The sequence below is a fragment of the Pongo pygmaeus genome, chromosome 1, assembly GCF_028885625.2.
Source record: "Pongo pygmaeus isolate AG05252 chromosome 1, NHGRI_mPonPyg2-v2.0_pri, whole genome shotgun sequence".
Lineage (NCBI taxonomy): Eukaryota > Metazoa > Chordata > Mammalia > Primates > Hominidae > Pongo > Pongo pygmaeus.
This window is the reverse complement of record NC_072373.2, coordinates 57,279,713-57,300,332: the sequence shown is the minus strand read 5'-3', so window position 1 is coordinate 57,300,332 and position 20,620 is coordinate 57,279,713. Positions and strand designations below refer to the sequence as shown.

The 20,620-nt window shown below is 32.9% G+C and overlaps 1 protein-coding gene across 3 annotated transcripts in view; it reads left to right on the top strand.

Annotated features, from left to right (window-relative positions):
• The window catches only part of RGS21 (regulator of G protein signaling 21), a 52,668-nt gene extending 47,221 nt beyond the window's left edge, over positions 1–5,447 (top strand). For all 3 annotated transcript variants that reach the window (XM_054439477.1, XM_054439488.1, XM_054439496.1), the window contains exon 5: positions 2,419–5,447. In XM_054439477.1, the coding sequence (XP_054295452.1) occupies positions 2,419–2,622 (204 nt within the window). In that variant the 3' untranslated portion in view covers positions 2,623–5,447. The remainder of the gene's footprint in view (positions 1–2,418) is intronic.
• Positions 5,448–20,620: the final 15,173 nt, after the last annotated feature.

Below are 20,620 nucleotides of genomic sequence, written 5' to 3'. Positions count from 1 at the left end.
GATGTTTAAAAACCACTACAAGATCTTGATAATAGCCACTATTGATTCCCACGATGAGGCAGACACTGTATAGGTTCATTATATAAGTTGTTGTGCCACTTAACTGCACAAAACCTTTCAGTATCTTTCTATTGCTTCTAGCAGGAAAATAAGAAGTCCTGAACACAGCACATAAGCTCTACAACACCTAGCCTGGATCTCCTTTTACAACATTATAACAAAAATTCCTTGCTTACACCCTACACTCTGGCTCTCAAGGTGTAGTGGCTCTTTAGAACCTAACAATTTTTTTCTTGCATTAGGGACTTTGTGTTTATTTGTTTATTTTTTCTGCCCTAAGTGTTTTTCCCCAGATTCTTAGAGCAACATCTTCTTCTTATCTTTCAACTTTAAATCTAAAACATTTATTTAGTTGTTGGTTTTGTTTCCCCAAATACAGCAGCATCTTGTACATAACAGACACTCAAAATTTTTTGTGAAATAATAAATATATGGATCATCCTGCTTTAATTCTTATATCACTGGGTCAAAAACTATCAGCAGCTTAAAACTGAAGAAGCAGAAACTCAGAAATATTAAGCTAACTCACCCAAGGTCACCCAAGCCCTAAGTGTTAGAGGACAGACTTGAAAAGGATCCCCAAGTGTTTCCACTGCCGTGCACCATCTTCCAGTATAATAAATGGACAACTGATTCCAGATTTTCAGATCTTTAAGATTATTTTGGCACTTGTTCTGGAACTTTGATGAGGGACTCAAGAAGGTAATCAAAGGAAGAAAAGTGGAGGTATATTCTGGGATCATGAGTAGCTGAAGTTCCAAAGGAAAGGAAAGATCTATGAGCAAATAGTGGCCTTTTGATGATTCTTTTCAAATTACTTTTTTTTATTCTTTTCTTCCTAGAATAATAATATTAAAATAGTTTGGTATTCTTGTGTCATTTAATCCTTAAAACATTTTAAGATAGGTGCTATTACTATTCTCTTAGGTGCTATTACCATTCTCTTTTACACTATGGAAATTGAAAATTAAAGGAAATTATAAAAACTGTTGCACTCATGCAAACAGCAAGTAAGTAGCTGAGGAGGAATTTGATTGCAGGTGTCTGTGCCTATTGTTTAATCTCAATTTAGTGCACCATAAATTGTCATTTATAGTTCCAGACTCCAAAATTCTAACATTTTTACCATCTCCTGCATTTTTCCAAGGGACATTTAAATTCCATTTAACAAATATTTATTGATTGACTATTATGTGGTAGGTATTCTGCTAAGTGCTAGAAAATAGGATGATGAATAAGACAGATACAGAATCCGCCTATGGTGAGCTTTTAATTTTAAGATTAAAATCTCTTTTGAGGACAGGTATGATGGCTCATCCCTATAATCCCAGCACTTTGGAAGGCCGAGGCAGGCAGGTCATCTGAGGTCAGGAGTTCAAGACCAGCCTGGCCAACATGGTGAAACCCCGTCTCTACTAATAATACAAAAATTAGCCAGGCGTGGTGGAGCACACCTGTAATCCCAGCTACTAGGGAGGCTGAGGCAGGAGAATCGCTTGAATTTGGAAGGCAAAGGTTGCAGTGAGCCTAGACTGTGCCATTGCACTCCAGCCTGGGCGACAAGAGCAAAACTCCATCTCAAAAAAAAAAAGCTCTTTTGAACTTCATATTTTCAGTTTAAGTTAGATAATTTGGATATACACTTTTCTGCTTCTCAAAATATATCCTGGAATATGTGAGGATCTTAGTATCTCCACAAGAAGGTTTGGAGCATTTTACGTATTTGCAGGTGAATGGTGTGTTTCAATGTAATAGATCTCCATTAGATCTCACTGGAAATGCCTATGTGTGGTAAAGGCAAAGAAACAGGGAGATTATATGTAGATATATGTTCTGTGGGAGAGATGAGAATCAGTAAAGAGGGGATGTTATTTGATCCATTTATCAAATAAAAAGAAACACAAATTAGAAAGAAAAGCAGTGTTGTGAGGAACAAAGGAAAATATGGAGAGTGGGAATGAGTTGGTATATTCAAACCTAATAAATTCTAGAAACAGTTCTGCCTAGGAAAATTACATTTTATGTACTCGGGTCAAAGTGTTAGAAAAGAAAAGGTAGGTGAAAAAAAATGTAAAGTCGTAAAATATCTTGCTTGCTTTTTCACTTTGCCTTTTTTAAAATAAATCTCAAAATAAGGTTTCACCACTGTTTCTTGTCAATGCCACCCCTCTCAAGCATGGAAGAAAAATAATTAAACCAAGCATGTGTTCTGCATTCTAGAAAATGAATACATGACCTTTCTGCTGTTTTACATCAGATTAGCTTTGTGTTTAGAAAGAATTTTAAATAATATATATGTATAAACTATACATTCTTTGATTAAACTAATTCAATGATATGCAACCTTATTTTCCACAGATTAACATTGACTTCAGTACCAGAGACCTCATCTCAAAGAACATTGCTGAACCAACACTCAAATGCTTTGATGAGGCTCAGAAATTAATCTATTGTCTCATGGCCAAGGATTCTTTCCCTCGATTTCTAAAGTCAGAGATTTATAAAAAACTGGTAAATAGCCAACAGGTTCCAAATCATAAAAAATGGCTCCCTTTTTTGTGAGGAAGGTCAAAGTTAACTAATTAATCACTATACTTCAGGGCTACAATATTTTAAATATACAAGCACGATGCGTTGTCTTTTGTTTTGTTTTTAGGATTTAGAAAACATCTTTTATCCAAACAGATGAATAACGTTTTATACATCAAGCCTGAATTTCTAACTCAGTTGTTTAGAATGTATTTGCTTTACCAGCTATTTAATCTCCTACTGGGGGAGTACAAAGAAAGTTTATAGAGATACAATATAGTCTTAAACCAAAACTGAATATTCTTATTACATTATAATGTAAGGAATTATACATATCTTCACATGGCAGAATGAATGACTTTTGAGCATCATATACACAATTTTAAATACCATTGCTTTATTCAAAAAAATCTCACTTTTGTAAAAAGAGAATTTCTGAACCAAAATACAAGCCTTCATTTAATATATTTAACTGTTTTTCTTCTACCGTTTCTTTCCAACTATTTCTAATAATGTGGTTATGAAAACTGCTACACCTCTCAAATTATTTTTTTTTAAAGTCACAGGAATGTATATGCATTTATATGTATGTCTTGAATGCACCATGGACCAAAGTTTTTCAAAATATATCACTTGGCTCAATTCAATGGCATCACATATGAAATGTGATGAGTTATGTATGAAAAGGCCTCAAGGGTGGGGAATACTGATTTTCTTATATTAACAGAAATATAAAAGAAAGTGGAAGACTAAGGAGCATGGATAAATCCTTATAAGATGAAGTATATAGCAAGTCATAAAATTTAAAAATTTGCAAGATTATCTACTCAATTGTGGGGAAGTATCTATTCACTCCTTCAGCACTGATACTTGTTTATAAAACCCAAACAATTTTTAAATGCATTTATTTTGAGATGTCCCTAAAGTTGTTTCATTCTATATGTAAATATCTTGTGATAAATACGAATAATTTCATTTCAATATGAGAAGCTGTAAAGATTCAACAGATCTCCCACGTTTCCATTTTCTTTGCACAGATTTATTTATCTGTATTGATATTTCTACTTTTAGATTGTTTGAACATTAAAAAATGGAGGAAAAATAGCATGGCTTATTTTATGTTTTCACAAACTACTCATTTGATAGACAAAATTTTGTCTTCCCTTCGTCATGAGAAATAAACATTTAAACATATGCAAATGGAATATTCCCCGTACATTTGCAAATTCTTTAAAAGAAGACATAAATAGAAATTGGTTGTGAAGCATTCAATGTGCCTTAAGGTGCACTTAGTGGAAAATAGCTACACTTTTTAACATTTATTCTAGAGATTCCAACCTTAATTCACCTCTATTTAAATGGGAAACTTCAAAATTATTCTCGGAGAAAAAATTGACTTTTGAAGATAAAAGGAACCTTAGAAATTAAAATCACATTCCCACTTTTAGATATGAAAAGAAAAAAATCTCAGAAAAAAAAGCACTGCTCTGACCAGTGCTTTTCCCACGTGGGCTCCCTGCTCTGACAGAACAGTGTAGTCCCCTCTCCAATTTAGAACTGTTCTGAGGTCTGGAATCTAAATTCCAACTAATCCTCAAATGCCCAGACATGATCCCTTTCATCAGGTATTTCAATTTTCTCTTTCCAGTCAGTTTGCAACTTCTTTCTCGTTACCACAGAGTAAGACTTTATGTTTAATGATTGCCTCTCAAGTTTTCTCTAATGATGTGAAAGAAGACACAAATCAAACTTTCACTACCTAGAAACAGTAGGTGCTTGATAGTACCTAAAAAAATATGGCTGGTGTCAAAATGGTTTGTTGAAAATTGGATGTTAAATGACCTCTAATAGAATCCCAGCCAAAGACCCTCAATAACAATATTTACCTCCTCAACTCACTCCCACCCTAAGTGACAATTCTAGGTATTCTGATTAAATAAAAGAAAAGAAAAAAATTGCAGGTTTTTGAATACTTATCAGTCAGGATTTTTAATAAAATATCAGATGTACATCTTACACACGTGGTCTCTTTCATGCCATATGTTATTTTATTTCATCAGTTATCATCGATGAGTAATTTTATGGATGAAATTTTAAGTAAAAAAAATTAATTTGCAAGAAATGAATAACAATATTAACATTCCTGAAAATGTATTTAAATATTCAATGATTGTTTAATGCCATTTCCTAAAAATGTTTCCATCAACTTTAAGAAATGAGGTGCTAACATTAAAAACTAAGGTAAGCAGTAAAACATTAATACAATTACAAGATATTTAAATAGAAATGACCTTCAAATTGTAAGATTTTTCCAAGCACAGTGCTTTCCACTTTCTTATAGTTTCCACAGAATGTGTTTTAATGAAATTTCTGCTTGCCCTCCACTAGTCAGACCTAAGGAAGTAAAATGGTATATTTCTAAGTTAATCTTACCTTTTTAACAATGAATTATGGAGCTATAATCCATGAATTTATCTAAAATCCTTTTGAATTTATTTGTATTTCAAGTATTAATAATTCCATCCATAATGATTCTTTTAAGTTTATATGTAGTTTCTTATATTTGCCTAGAAAGGATCTATTTCTGCCTCAAGATATAATCAAATTTTTTTCTAATACTATATTGTAAAAATCTAAAATCTTTAGGGCATTACAAACATAATCTCATCTCCAACTTTGCCTTCCCAAATTTGCTTTTATTTCTTGGGTTTTTCTTCAGTCTGTCTATATGTAGAATTCATTCTACCCACTTTCATTGTTTTAGTTACTTTGCTCTACAGTTTTTAAAATTCTGTGTGGTGTAGCAACTATGTGTACTCAGGATATTGTTGATGAAAACACATATTGATATAATAAAAGGAGAGAAAAAAGTGTTTTCAGTTTCTTTTCCAATATCCCTTCTAATGAAGCTTAGTATCAACCTGGCCTTTTATACCATAGTAGCATTCTGGGCCATAATTTTGGAAAATGGTCTAGATTTCTTTCCTGAAATTTCAAGAAAAGTTTAGGTTCATTATCCTAGACTTGAAATTTAGATTGAACTTTCTTTTCTTTGTCTATATGGAAGATAATTAGCCAATATTCCCAATCATGTAGGCTATGCCTAACATAAATAAATAATTATTGGAAAACTTAAGAAATTTATTCTAAAAACAGAAAATTCTCCTTAAAAACAAAACCAGACAAGTTGGTCTCAGTATCACTAGTCTCTGCACATTTATTTCCTACGTAAAAATTATATCTTTAGTTTTCACTCACACAATCCCTATATAACAGTTTCACCCCAATTATATCAGATGTGGGCCTGATTTGCTTCCCAACCACACGGCCAGGTAATTTATTTCAGGGTGATGCCAATTAATTTAAAGTGAAGTCATTTCATAACTGTGAGAAAGGTGGGATGTTGTCACAGCAGTAATCAATTATTATACGAATAAAGAGTCACACAGGCGAGCTTCCTCTTATTGTTTTGTCAGATTTGCCACTGCATTTTAATGGGCAACAAACAGGAATGAATATTAAGTGATAACTTATTTACCTAGGCTATGCCATTTTGGAGAAATTTTTATATGTTCTGTATAAATACTACTTATAGAGTGTGTTGAAATATGTATAATTCATTCTAATAATAAATGAACATATATTAGTGTGTTTCCAAGTATAACAGAAAGTGGGAAAATAACATTTACTTAAAAATGCATTTTTGTTTTTAAGAAATCACATTAGCCTTTCTTTTTCTTTTGTTTAAGAAGCAAAAACAGGGCTAGATATCTGGAAAAGAAAAAAAATGTATATATATATACACACACACACATATATATATATATGTCCAATGAAGTTTAATCAGATTATTGGGTAGCCATTGAGTATTTATGATTTGTGTTATATCTAGAATAAAGTCAGCTATGAGTATTTCTAAGAAAAAAAATTGCTTTATTCAATGCACATTGTTTTCTTGGGTGATGATTGTTCAATTATTCCTGGAAGTTTCACATAAAACATAATTTCATTTATTTCTGTTTTCACAAATAAGGATTTTAAAGCAATTAATTCCTTATGAATATGATTTGAGTTCTTTGTCTTAATACTTTTATTTCTTTTGTGCATTTAGGAAAATAAGCCGTAATAGTTAGATCATTAATATTATAAATGATGATGGCTTAGAGAAAAAATATAATAAATAGCAGGCTCTTTTTAAAAACTAACATGAAAAAAGTTAATTTTTTAAATTATATTAAATATTATTGTGTTTATTTCTTATAGATTTTAGTTAAAATATCTTATTTTATAGTGTCAGTTTTAGCCTTAAAGAAGTAAATATTTTGGTCATGATACCTTTAAATTGTTGTTTTTATTGCAGTTTCCAAATATATCATGTTTACCCCAAAGATATAATCATGAATTCAAAGTTATAACAGTTTTTTCTTACATATTATGAGGAAAAGACAAAGAAAATGCCTATTACTTGTTAGAAAAAAATAAATTTATTATTAATCACTCAAAGTAATGTTTAATATCTGAACATGAATCTTTTATGACAACATACCATAATCCAATGTAAAAGACCAAAAACACTGTAAAGGAGATTTAAACCATTGGAGTTATCACTGACCTGCTAAAAATTTTCTTTTAAAGTATTGTTTGCTGTCCAATGATTCTCTAGATTCCTTTGCAGGTTTATTTGTTTTTAACCTAGAAGCAGTCTTTTAAAAGAATAAATAAACCCTAACACTAGAAGGTTAAAGACTGATTTAAATTTCAATCCATGAGTCCTAACTGTGTTTTAAATTAAATAATATAGAAACTACATCTGGGAAAATGGCTTTTAAGTGGTAGAAGCCAGTGGAAATTAAATAGTATTATTACATAGTAGCTTAAAGTAAATTTAGAACTTTGTTGAAAAATCTGAGGTTACATGCATATATGAATATACACATATATTTACTTAATGGACTCTGTTTCTATTTAAATTTCTGTTTTTTGAAAGTGTTAATGGCATATATCACCTGGCTATTTTTAAGTCTGTATAAGTTGTGTTTCATAATATCTCCATTTCAAAAAGGATTAAAGCCTCAGAAAAACATAAAATGAAATCAGCGTTAATCAAATCGGAAGATCTATTTTCTAAATCAATAACTTTAAAAAAATAGGCTAAATATAAGTAGAACACACTTCTTATTCCACGATTAAAATGCAGTCATTAGCCCTGACATGTGAATGGACATTTCTTAACTCAAGTTTGAAGGACTATGACTATAAATGCCTAAGCATTTAATAACTACTGTCTGACTAGTTGAGTTGTAAGAATTTCTCATTGAATTAACACTTCTGAGGTAGGCAATGTGGAAAGACAAAAAAATATTTTTATAAGTCTTTCCAAAGTGTACAGTAAGCTGAAAAGACAGCATTAGGATAACAGCTCATAGTTCAAAGTATTTTCACAGAAGAAAAGTAATTCTATTTCCACATAAAATATACAACTAAACTACAGCATAAATGTTAATTGCAGGATAGTGTACATGGATATAAATATTGGTAATTCATATCACTATGTATCAATGTATAATTGTAAAGACATAGACTAGTTAAACCAGAGTCAATTGAGACTTCACAAAGAGAAATTGTAAATTGATGTGTGAAAAAAATGCAAAGAAGAGAAGGAGAGAGCATGGGCAAAGCATGCAAAAAGCATATGAAACCCCAGTCTAGTTGTGGAGTCAGCACTCAGAATCTTACAGTAGTTGTCTGAATTCTTTACTTGAGAAAGGAGAAGAGTTCAGCTATTTAGAGCAAAAGGTACACCTGCTCCCCCATGCCTTCCGAATGCCTCACTAAGTGCACCCTGGATCTTTGGGTTGATTAAGGAGAGAAGAATCTCCCTGGGAATGGGCTTTTAAACTAATTAACCCCAATCAGCAACATTGTCTATTCAATTATTTATGTACTCATTCATCACTGGAACCTATTTATGAAATGCGAACAAATTTTATTTAAAAAACATTTATTTTGAAATGCTTCTAAAATGGTTTCTTTCTATAAATAAATATCCTTTGATAAATAGGAAAAAATTTCATGTCAATAGGAGAAGCTGTGAAGATTCAGCAGATCCTCCATGTTTCCATTTTATTTGTACAGATTTATCTGTATTGATATTTCCATTTTGATATTGTTTAAACAATAAAAAATAGAGGCAAAATAGCATGACTTATTTTATGTTTCCAAAACTATCCATTTGATAGGCAAACTTTTACTTTTTATGCAGCACATGTGTTTTCAAAATTAGATGCTTCCAAGTAGAGGTCTGGTCACAGCCAAACACACCAATCTCTTGCTATTGCTTCACCCACACTTAATTGCATGGCAATTATTTAGCAATTCACCTTTGTTATGTGTTTAACAAAGACATAGCAAAGCATTCAATTTCAACTTCATTGAATTAAATCTCCCCCTGCACTGATTTCATCTCATTGTATATTATTTAATTAAATCATGAAACAACAATAATTAAAATTTGCATAAAGAAGCTTGAGGAAAAAGAGAAACATGACTGTCGTTGATAAACCTACAACTCTACTGGTATCAGCAGATGAGCACTAGCAATAAGAAGTCACTATTCCACAAACATGATCATTAAAAAGATGGAGAATCATAATGTAAAATCTAGACTCTAGATGATAATGATGTGTCAATACAGGTTCATCAATTTTAACAAATATACTACTCTGTTGGGGATGTCGATAATGCGAAGTTATGCATGTGTGAGGACAGATGCAAGAAATCTCTGTAGTTTCTTGTTAATTTTGCTGTGAACCTAAAACTAGTCTAAAAAATGGTCTTTGAAAAATCTGGAGAGAATGGAATAAACCTGAGAGGTTCTTAATTGGAGTTCTGTTAAAAGAACATCTAGACTGATATTTAAGGTGAGCAAATAAAGTCCACTTACTGTCTAAGACCATGTTGTATTAAAACCCTGTAAGAGCTGTGGCAGACTACCCATTTATTGTTGACGTTTAAATATCTAAAAGTTAAAAAGATGATTCAGATACAAATATAAAATAAAGACATGTCAATAAGATTATTTTCTTAATTAATGAGGAAACCAGCAGGATAGTAAAGCTTTTTCAAAAGAGAATGAGACTGAAGAAGTTACGGCCAATTAAAAAGATGCTGAAATATTATTACAAAGTGATATATGAAAATGGTTAATGTCTTAAAGAGTAATACCATTATGTCCTTTAGGGTTTTTTTGTTTGTTTTGTTTTTGTTTTTGTTTTTTGTTTTTTGTTTTTGGATGGAGTCTCTGACTCCCAGGCTGGAGTGCAATGGCGAGTTCTCACCTCACTGCAACCTCCGCCTCCTGGGTTCAAGCGATTCTCCTACCTCCACCTACCAAGTAGCTGGGACCTAAAGGTGCTCGTCACCACATCCAGCTAATTTTTGTATTTTTAGAAGAGACTGGTTTTCGCCAGGTTGGTCTCGAACTCCTGACCTCAGGTGTTCCGCCTGCCTCGGCTTCCCAAAGTGCTGGGATTATAGGCGTGAGCCACAGCCCCCGGCTGGGTTGTTGTTGTTTTTTTTTAAAGCAGACAGAAATCATTGCCTCACCAGGAGACAGAAATCATTGCCTCACCAGGAGACAAAAATCATTTGTAATTTATTAATCTACTGGTTATCATCTACTTTCACTGAGTCTGAATCCTGATCAATAGTAAATAGTTAAATCAAACAATGCTTCATTCCTTTAGAGCAGGGGTAGACAAATGTTTTCTGTAAAGGCTCAGATAGTAAATATTTTAATATTTGTGAGCTACTTCAAGTCTCTGTCACATATTTGTTTCTTTACCTTTTTTAACAACTTTTTTAACATGCAAAATCTATTTTTAGCTCAAAGAATGAACAAGCATGGGATTTGGGCTGGATTTCATCTGTGGGTTAAAATTCGCCAACCGCCTACCCTAGCCAATAAAATAATCCCTGAGTGAGTCTGTGGCACAATGTTTTATTGTGACACTGAAAAAAAATCGCAGTTTTCCCTTGCCTTATTTCCAAATTTTGGATAATTTGTTAACTATACAAATGAGAAAGCACAGGGAAAAAAGAGTTAAGTAGCTAAATGTCCCAAAGCAAGCTGCATAGCTGGGACTTGAGTTTGACTTTAAACAGCTTACTCTGTCATTTCTCGTAATCACATTGATGCACACACACAAGCACATTCACAAACATACAGTTTTGGTGAACTATTTTTCAAATAATTTTTTTCACTTTCTTATTCCTTTTACATTATACAAAAAAAGATACTTAGTAAGGAGTCCAGTTGCTATTGTTTTTCACTGTTATGTTGGGTAGTTGCAATCAGAAGCTGTTCTTTAAGAAGTCAATGTCTAAGAGTAAAAAGCTAAAAGGAAAAAGCAAAGAAACTTGGAATGAAGAGTAAAGTAAAATGAAGAAGTAAATATGAAAAGAGTAGTGGAAACAAAAACCAGAGATGAATCACGGGGGAAAAAAGTGCAATGCATAATAAAGCATATTTTTGAGAGTAAAATCTACTAAACTATTGATTCTTCAGAGTAAAATTTCATTTTCCCACAATAAAAATAGCCAGTCCCTGATAACACATCCAGGTTAATCTATGAAAGGCAGGGCATTGAAAAAAGAAAACCTATGAAATACACATAACTCATTAATTTCAAACACATTTCTCACTATTAACATTATAATTATCAGACACTGACTATTATAAATTAACATTAAGACGTACTAAATTTGCATAAGAAGAATACTATTATATCCCACTGCATTTGTGTTTCTCAGGTAATTCAAAATTCTGAATATATAATAACAATATGATTATGCTGAATTACTTTATTAAATCTAAAACATGAAATAAAAGATATTTAAATCTTTAGGTATTTAATTTTTTTATTTTATGAAATGCATGCATTATAAAACTGTATTTGAGTTGTCTAAAATCGTTGTTCAAATTAGGCCTCAGAATAGTTTTAAAAGAATAATCTCAAACTTATAAATAATTTTTAATATTTCATGAATTTGAAATAATATAGCACTAATTAAACATATATAAATGATCTATTTGAATTGAAAAAATTTTTATTAAGTATGAGCATTTCATATAGATGCTTAGGAAAAATATGATTTCTTAGGACCATGAAATATACGGAAGTAATTGAAGAACTTTATATAGGAAGTATCTGAAAAATTTTTAATGCAAAACATTTAATTTAAGATTACTTTCCTCTCAAGATTAAAATGTTAAACTTAGAATTCTAAGTACCAACTTTTTGACAAAAAGAGGCAGTGTACTGGCTTTCAAGAGCTATGCAATACATTATGTAAATATAATTTTACCCTAGCTATAACACTGAATAAATGCACATACTATATTATAATGAAGCATTTCTTCCTAGTAGTATTCTAAACTCCCATATAACAACTCAGACGTTAGTGAACATATGTTACAAGTATGTGTTAAAACCAAAGCATAATTAATTCTACGTCTCAGTGCTTAATATATCTTACCTTACCATTCTTCCTTACTGTGAATGATAGATTAACCTATTTTCAAGCTAACAAGTTAGCCTTCTACAATTTCATGAATACTAGCAGAAGATACAGACTCCTAGAACTGGAAAAAAGACGTTATAGTTCACAGCAATAGTAATATACATTACTATTAGTAATATGTATTACTAATAATAGTAGCCAGAGAATCAGCAACTCAAGCCCCAGTTTCCACAGGGTGATGCTCAGAGGGCCAGGTGATACTTGTAAACTCTGCAGCCTGCGTTTCGGAAGAGAAAAGCTAAGCTTAGACTACCTGAATCTTTTATAGTGGGCAGTAAACATGCCTATCTTCTGCTCTGGAGAGAGACACTATGCCTCTTTCCAAGGTCGTTTGCTATACAAATATTCTCGAAAAATTGCACCAAAACCAAAGCAGTCAGTGCCTCTGCTTGCAAAATGGGCAAAGATGTGAGAAGCCTGTAAAGAACTGTGTCCTAACGACCACCCAAAGAGTAGAAAATAACTAGTCTTATTTCAAGGAACATGGAGAGAATCCTCAGACATTTTGTTGTGTGAATTGTGACTATAGAGGCACATTTGACCTTGCAGGAAGCCATTCCCTGAGAGCAGGAGGTAATAATCGATAGGGAAAAGGTAATAGTCATCTTTTGTTAGAGAAGATACTCTCTATGAAAAGATATTAAAGTACATTATTTTGTATGAGTTGAGATTTTTCTCTTTGAAAGCTCTTCAACAGGCTGCCTAAAAATGGTTAAGAGAAATGCCCTGGGAAAGAGGCGTGTATTTTCTAAAGTTGGTAATACTTTGGGCTAAACAGATTGCATTTAAAATAAGTGTCACAAGTGTGATGACTCAACTGAAACTTTACTGCTCTCAAATCTACTGTTTGCTGTCTTCTAACAAGAAGTCATCATTGTAAATCCTAAATTTACCATACATAGTTTTAGTTTTATCACACTACTTGTGGTTCCATATCGTAGTTATGCAACATTGCAGATCAGCAAGGTTTCCCACTTGAAAGTCAGCTTCATTTACTGTGTTGCTGTATTCCTGAGAGCCCTTTGCTGTGGTATAACAAAGCCATAATTCCCTTTGTTTAAATCATTTTGTGTATATTGAGGATGATACAAAATTCTAGTATTATACAAATTTTGAAAATAATTAAACACCTTTTCCTCTATAAGTGGCACAAGACAGCTGCCTATCAATTTGCTAATCTATCCAGTACACAGATATAATTTATGAATGCACTAAATATACTACAGTAAGAAGTTTTAAGAAAAACTAAAACCGAAACAACACATTAAAATTAGTTTTATTTTTTGGTGTTAAAATTTTAAAATTTATACTATCTGTACTCCAACACCAACAAAAATCTCCACAAAATACAAAAATGTCTTAAGTAAAATGATATGTTGATGCATAGCATCTAAGAATGAGGATGAGTACTTGCAATAAGTTTTTTATGTATTTTATTTTACTGCTTATTTTGCTATTATTTTCTTCCTGCAGAGTTTTTACTCTCACCTACCTAATCTGATGTTGGAATGTAAGAATAATCCAAGTTGACAGACAATGAATGAAAAAAGAGTTACTGCTCCAGTCTGTACATGTATCCATCCATCCATTCATCCATTTGCTCAATCATCTAAATGGTCCTTTCAACCATTAAGCAGTCTAGGAAATAACTAACCATTAGGTTGTTTCCTAACTGTGAAGGATAGAAAAGTAAATAAGAGGTAGAAACTTATTTCAATGGGTTAAATAATATATTACTTTCACTGATCACATTATAGGGAAATTATCACAGGGATTCACTGATAGAGGGCCCTGTGGGTATGTGTATTGATGAAGTGGGGCAGTGGGAAGTTTAAGAGAGAAAGAAAGATTGGGTGTATGTGCCTATGTGTTTGTTTGGAATAGGAACAGCCTCAAATGAAATATGAGGGAAAAGTTATGCTTTAACTGCTCCTAAAAACCTACCAGAGTGATAGATAGGGCATGTAAAGGAATGGGGGAAACTCATGGTGATGTCTCCTTTCTTTCCCCCATACTTTTGGAAGCAAAGATATGGGGGAAAGAAAGGAGAGATGCCCAGCCAGCTCCATATTTAAATAAATGATTTAGTCTTATCTGTTGGTATTCATTGATCTCCTTATTACTACGGCTGAATCCGAATGTGGAGATATGGTGTGCCTAGATATTCCACCACTCCTCTCTACAAGCTACACATAACAAATCAAGATTGTAGGTGTCCACACAAAAGAGAAATAGAACTTTTCTTTTTGGTTTTGCTTTGTTGCCTGCTGATGTGCCACCAGTTAGAGGTATTAATATTCATATACTCCAGAAATCTTTATTGAATACTTGATGAGGCACACAGTGAGCTCGTTTCTAGGAATACAAAAATGCATAGGGTAGGTAGGATATCTGCTTCTTTGGAAAATACAGTTAAGTAACACAGAGAAAATTAAACAAGCCCAGGACGCATTTGCTATGAAAAGAAAACGGCAAGGTTCAAGGAAGAATATATCAAGTTCTTAGGCTGGGATGGAGGGTTCGGACAAAGCTTTCCAAAAAACATCTAACATTCTGTGTACAGGGTAAGGAGCAAGCTTTGAAGGAGTTGAGTTTGAGCAACAGAATAACAAAATCAAAATTTTCTGTAGAAAGATAAATGTATGTAATGTTGAAATGCCTTGGAAAAGAAGACTTCTGCTTCCAGATGTTAAATAAAATGGTCATCTAAAATTCTATTGACCCAAATATTATATTTCTTTGACATTCTTTCTACATGAGTGATAAGCTCCTCCAGGGCACGAAACATTTCTTTCACAAAGCAGTTTGACAGTGCTTCATATGCGGTAAACACATTTTAAATACTCCTGTAATGTCTAATCTGGAAGCAGAAAACACAACAAACTGAAGCTGGAAGTGTCTGTTTGCTTTCTGTAAACTATATATAAGTTGGTCACAAACTCTAAAAGTGCTTACAAACATGGTTGACATGTTTAAAAGCACCTTGATTTTGTTATCCTTTCATGGTCTATGTGAAATTAAATTTTAAAAAATCAAAGTTTGACTAAATGTCTGTAACCAGTTCCTTAAATATATCCAGTAGCCTCTCTCTTGCCTATTTCCTTGGTCCTGTTCTCTAGAAGGGTGGAGTCATGAGTAGGGAAACAACTAACAAAACCACTTTTCACAAACTAAACACATGAAACTCTCCAGGTAATCGCCAGATGAGATTCCCAGTGGGAATTGCATATGTGTTACAGAATTAGAATGAATGTTTCCATCATGGTGAGAGTAACCTCCTACCTGATCATTCCACATCAAAATTCATACCATTAGGGGGAAAATTCACCTCTAAACTTTCATCCAGTTCAAAATCTAAATGTGGGAGGAAGTGAAAGAGCACCTTGGTGGAAAAATCAACTGCTTGCTGCTAATTAGGCTCCTCCACAATCCCCCAAAGAAGTCCAGCTAGCCAATTAAGCTTAATTGCTGCTCACCAGGGCCTTCCGGTCTGGCCCCTACAGAACTCACAGCAGTGGCTACAGGGACTTCTTTGCCCAGAGCAGGGTTTCAACCCCACACTTCTCAAACTAATCTCAGTGATATTTTACCCTAATACACTCAAGCTGAGAGAGGACATATTGTACCCTTAGAATGATGCCATATTGTTTAGGATTGATTTCCAATTATTATTCTGCCCTGAATTTCAATATATGCCCTAGTTTTTGTTACTTATTTAAGTTTATGATAATCAAGAGAAATGCTAGAGAAAAATACACTCGTGGGAAAAGATGAGTGTAGAATTATCATTATAAAACCCAAGATACGTGATATAATACAAATCAGTACATATTATCTATTTTCTTTGTTTCACACTTAAGACATTACTCCTTGACTGTAATTTAGAAAATGTCCCAGAAATAGTTGCTGGAATCTCAAATAACCTGTAGATAAATATATTTTATATCTCTATCTTTGTAAAAGTATGGTTTTCTGTTATCCTGTTCTAATGCTTTTCTCAGGATCCTGATAACTGAGATTTTCAGGATATAGTCTCCATCTAACTTTGACAGGAGTAAAATCGCAAACCTGTGCCTGACTCACTCTTTTAGATTTATTTTTATAATTAAGTTGCTACGCCTCCTAGTCACCATGACAGCTTTCTGCAATGCCTGAAAACACGCCCTTCCACTCTGACACTCTTATCCTACTCAGATTCCACTATTTGCATTTAAAATAAATGAATGCTGAATTTTATTCTTATTCAAAGCATTCTGAAAATGGGTTTTTATCCAGGTTGCTGCTGAAGTGTGAATAATTTCCATACTGCATTCATTAGTCATAGAAACAAACAAATATGATTTATAGGAAAAGATTGAATCCGGAGGCTAATTTTCTTCTTTCTGGTGGTATTACTGATTTCTTGACTTCCATTTTTCTTTACCTCTAAGAACACAAATGTTGGGAAAAAAAATTACTAAAATGTAATTAAATAATTACCATCTTTCAAGAAAAAAATGTATGTCAATTGAGACAGGAAAAATAAATTTACATAAGAGTAATACCAAAAAAACGAGTGATAGAGAAAGAGAAGCATCAATGCCTTGACAGGTAGGAAGCATGAAAAAAGGTAAAGACCAAAAAAAGAAAGGCATATTATGTAAGTACTATACTAATTATGATTATAAAGAATGCAATGCATTCTACCTTACATGTTTTTAATTCAAGTGTCATTACAGTCTAATTATATATCACATTTATATATGCTATACCTTAACAGTTTCTGTATGATGGTCAATTTGGTCCTAAGGTTTTTTAATTCTCTAAAATTACATAAACATGAAAACAGAGAAAAGGGGGCAGAAAAAAAAGTGATATCATAAGGATTATTTTAAATTGATACTTTCAAGCTCTAGTTAGTTCAATAAATAATATTGTAAGTAAATTCTTGGAACAGTTAGGAAAGAAAATGAAGTTTATAAATAGATACACCTTAAATTTTTTTCAGCTAAGCAATTAATTGTGTATAAAAGCTTCAAGAATATTGCGCAAATCTGCAGAAGAGAATAAAACTATATATTTTTTATAACTTCATCAGATATTGTATTAGTTTTCCAGGGCTGCTGGAACAAAGTGTCACAAATTGGGTGGCTTAAACAACAGAAATTTATTGTCTCAGAGTTTTAGAGGCCAGAAGTCTGAAATCAAGATATTGACAGGGTTGCCTCTGAGTGCTCTGAAGAGAGACTCTGTTCCAGGCTACTTTCCCTGACTGGTAAATGGCTGTCTTCACATATGCACGATGTTCTCCCTGTATGCATGCCTGTGTCCAAATTCTCCCCTTTCATAAAAACATAAGTCATATTGCATTAGGGGCCTCCCACTTTTATGACTTTATCTTAACTAGTTATATCTGCAACAATACTATTTCCAAATAAGTTCACATCCTGAAGTCCTAGAGGGCTAGGACTTCAACTTACCAGTTTGGAAGGATATAGAATTTAACTCATAACGGGTAAAAACCTATTTTAATTGGAAAAATATGTGAACGTATAACCAATATTGATATATTATTTTCATTTTAATGTTACCTGAATAAATTCCTATTTTTTATAATTCCCATAATACTAAATAACCTCCCTCCAAATTTTAACTATATTAAAATTAGGTAAATTTAAATTAACATCACTAACTTATCATGATAAAAAAAAAGTTAGTTTGCTGTTGTCAAATTACAATTCAGAATGTGAATGTGCTTTTGGCAGCTACAGTATTTTTTTTTTTATTTTAGTATATCGCATAGATAATCCCTATTTTTCCACTAGCTTTCTCTATTTGAACTATGGCTAAACATTTGTATGAAGAGACTACTATATCAGTCTGAGTCTGATCAGGAGAGAGAAACTGAACAATTTGGACAGGAAACATTTAATATAAAGAATTACTAACTATTGTATTGGATTGGAGTAAAAACATATTTGCTAGTTAGATGTAAAAAGAACTTTAAAAATCCAAAATTAACAAATATAAGGTGCATCTATTACCTCTAGAGTTGAGACAGAGCTCCTGAAAGTTCCCACAGGAACGATATTTAGAACTTAGAACTGTGGCTCGTTTTATAACAAAGAAATCACTGTAGTACTGTACCAGTAGAACTTGCCAGAAACAAATTCTTTGTAATGCCAGGTAAACCTACTCATGGAGAGATGTTTGACCAGAGACACTCTGCTACAGGACTGCCTAAGGTGGTATCAAGGGAAAGCTGCTTGCTGTCATGTACTTAATGATCCAGGCACTGAAGTTGCTGTAAACCCTTTATTTGCAAATCTTTAGAGCCAGCTACCAAAGGAAAAATATCTAAAAAGCTCAGGTCCATTTTCACAAATACGATAAAAGGGCGAATTTTGAGCTTAGAGGCAATAAATCAATAACCACATCCACTAAATCATTACCACCACCCCTGCATGTACATATCATTTATATATTAAGGACACTGTATTATTGCCTTGTCAATGAAAATAAAGTACTACTGGTTCACAATTACTTATCCTCACTCTCCACCTCAAAGTGATTTGAAATCCAAATGATTTTTATTAAAAAAAAAGTCCTGATACACTCTAACAAGAGTATATTTATAGTCATTATTACTTGAATAGCTACATATGTTATTGTAGAAATTTGATTTGATTCAAGTTTATTTCTACTGATTTCAGTGATTTCCCCATCCTCCCTTGGGAAATTATATACTTTTCAGCATATGTACTGTGTTACCTTTTTCAAATCTAAAGGTATGGAAAATACCTGGCTCTAGGGGTTTCAGACAAGGGACTGTAGACCTTCTACTTGGAACCATTTTGATCTTAAGTACAAAACCAGATATGGGAAGGTGAAATCAGCAAGATGGCAGAATAGGAAACCCTGAGCCTTCTTAACCCATAGAAACAAGGCTTAACAATAATATACAGTCTGAAAAGCCTTTCTAAGAACTTCAGAAACCCATTAAGACGTCGTAATATCCAAGGCAAGTCCAAACCCAAGGCTAATCACATTGAAGTAGGTAAGAAAAGTGACTTAATTTTAACTGCATCAGCCTGTCCCCCAAGACAGCACAGTTTATGGTTGAGAGGAAAATCCCAACTTTCATTGTCTTTCTATGGAGGGAAAGAGAAGATGGAAAGTATATCCAACATTCTGGCTTTTCAGAAAGCTGCCCAAGAGATTGGTGTCTGTCTTGCCCAACTCGATGGGAAACTCATTTACTTTAGAAGCCCAGGGAGTGCTGACAACAAAAGAGAGCCTAGTGGCTCATGGGAGAACTACAGAACTTGTAATACTGTGGACAGAAGCAGATAAAGTCCACCGTGATTGGGAGAAAGTACCCAGCTCAGTTTCCTCCTTAGGAGGGATGGAGAAATTGGAATGTATGTCCAATATTCTGGCTCTTCAGGGGGCTTCCCAAAGGACTCTTTTCTGTCTCACTTGACTTGACTTCAAACACTGATGAAAGAGGAAAACCAATTTTTTTGGAAAAGATTAATAAAATCAGAAAACCCTCATCCTATCTAAGACAAAAGACTCAAATAAAAACAGAAAGAGGAGACATTAGGACTGGTGTCACAGAAATAAAAAAGTTCATAAGAGACTACTATGATTATACTAATAACAATTTTATGCCAACAAATTGGATAACATAGAAGAAATGGGTAAATTCCTAGAAATATACAACCTGCCAAGAGTGAATCATGAAGAAATAAAAAGTCTCAAAAGACCTATAATTAATAAGATTGCATTAGTAATCAAAAACCCCCAAGGAAGAAAATCCGAAGATCAGGTGGCTTCACTGGAGAATTCCTCCAAACTTAAAGGCAAATTAACACCAATTCTTTTCAACCTCTTCCAAAAATGTAAAGATAATTAAACACTTCTGAACTCATCTTATGAGGCCAGCAATACCATAGTACCAAAACCAGACAAAGACATTACAAGAAAATTACACACCAAAATCCCTGATGAATATTGATGTAAAAAATCTTCCGTAAAATACTAATAAACCAAACGCAACAGCATATTAACAGGATTATATATCATGACCAAGTGGAAATTATTCCTGGAATGCAAGCAAGTTTCAACATATAAAAATCCATCAATGTAATACAACACTTTAACAGAATGAAATGTAAAAATCACATGCCATCTCAATTGATGAAGAAAAAGCATTTGACAAAATTTGGCACCCTTTTAGAATTAAAAAAGAAAAAGAAAACTAATGAAACAAGAAACAGAAGGAAATTACCTCAACATAGTAAAAGACTATGTATCAAAAGCAAAGGGCCTAACACCACACTCATGGTGAAAACTGAAAGTTTTTCCTCTAAGGTCAGCAATAAGGAAAGGATGCCCACTCTCATCACTTCTACATATCAAGTGCTAGAAATCCTAATCAGAACAATTAGGGAAGAAAAAGAAATTA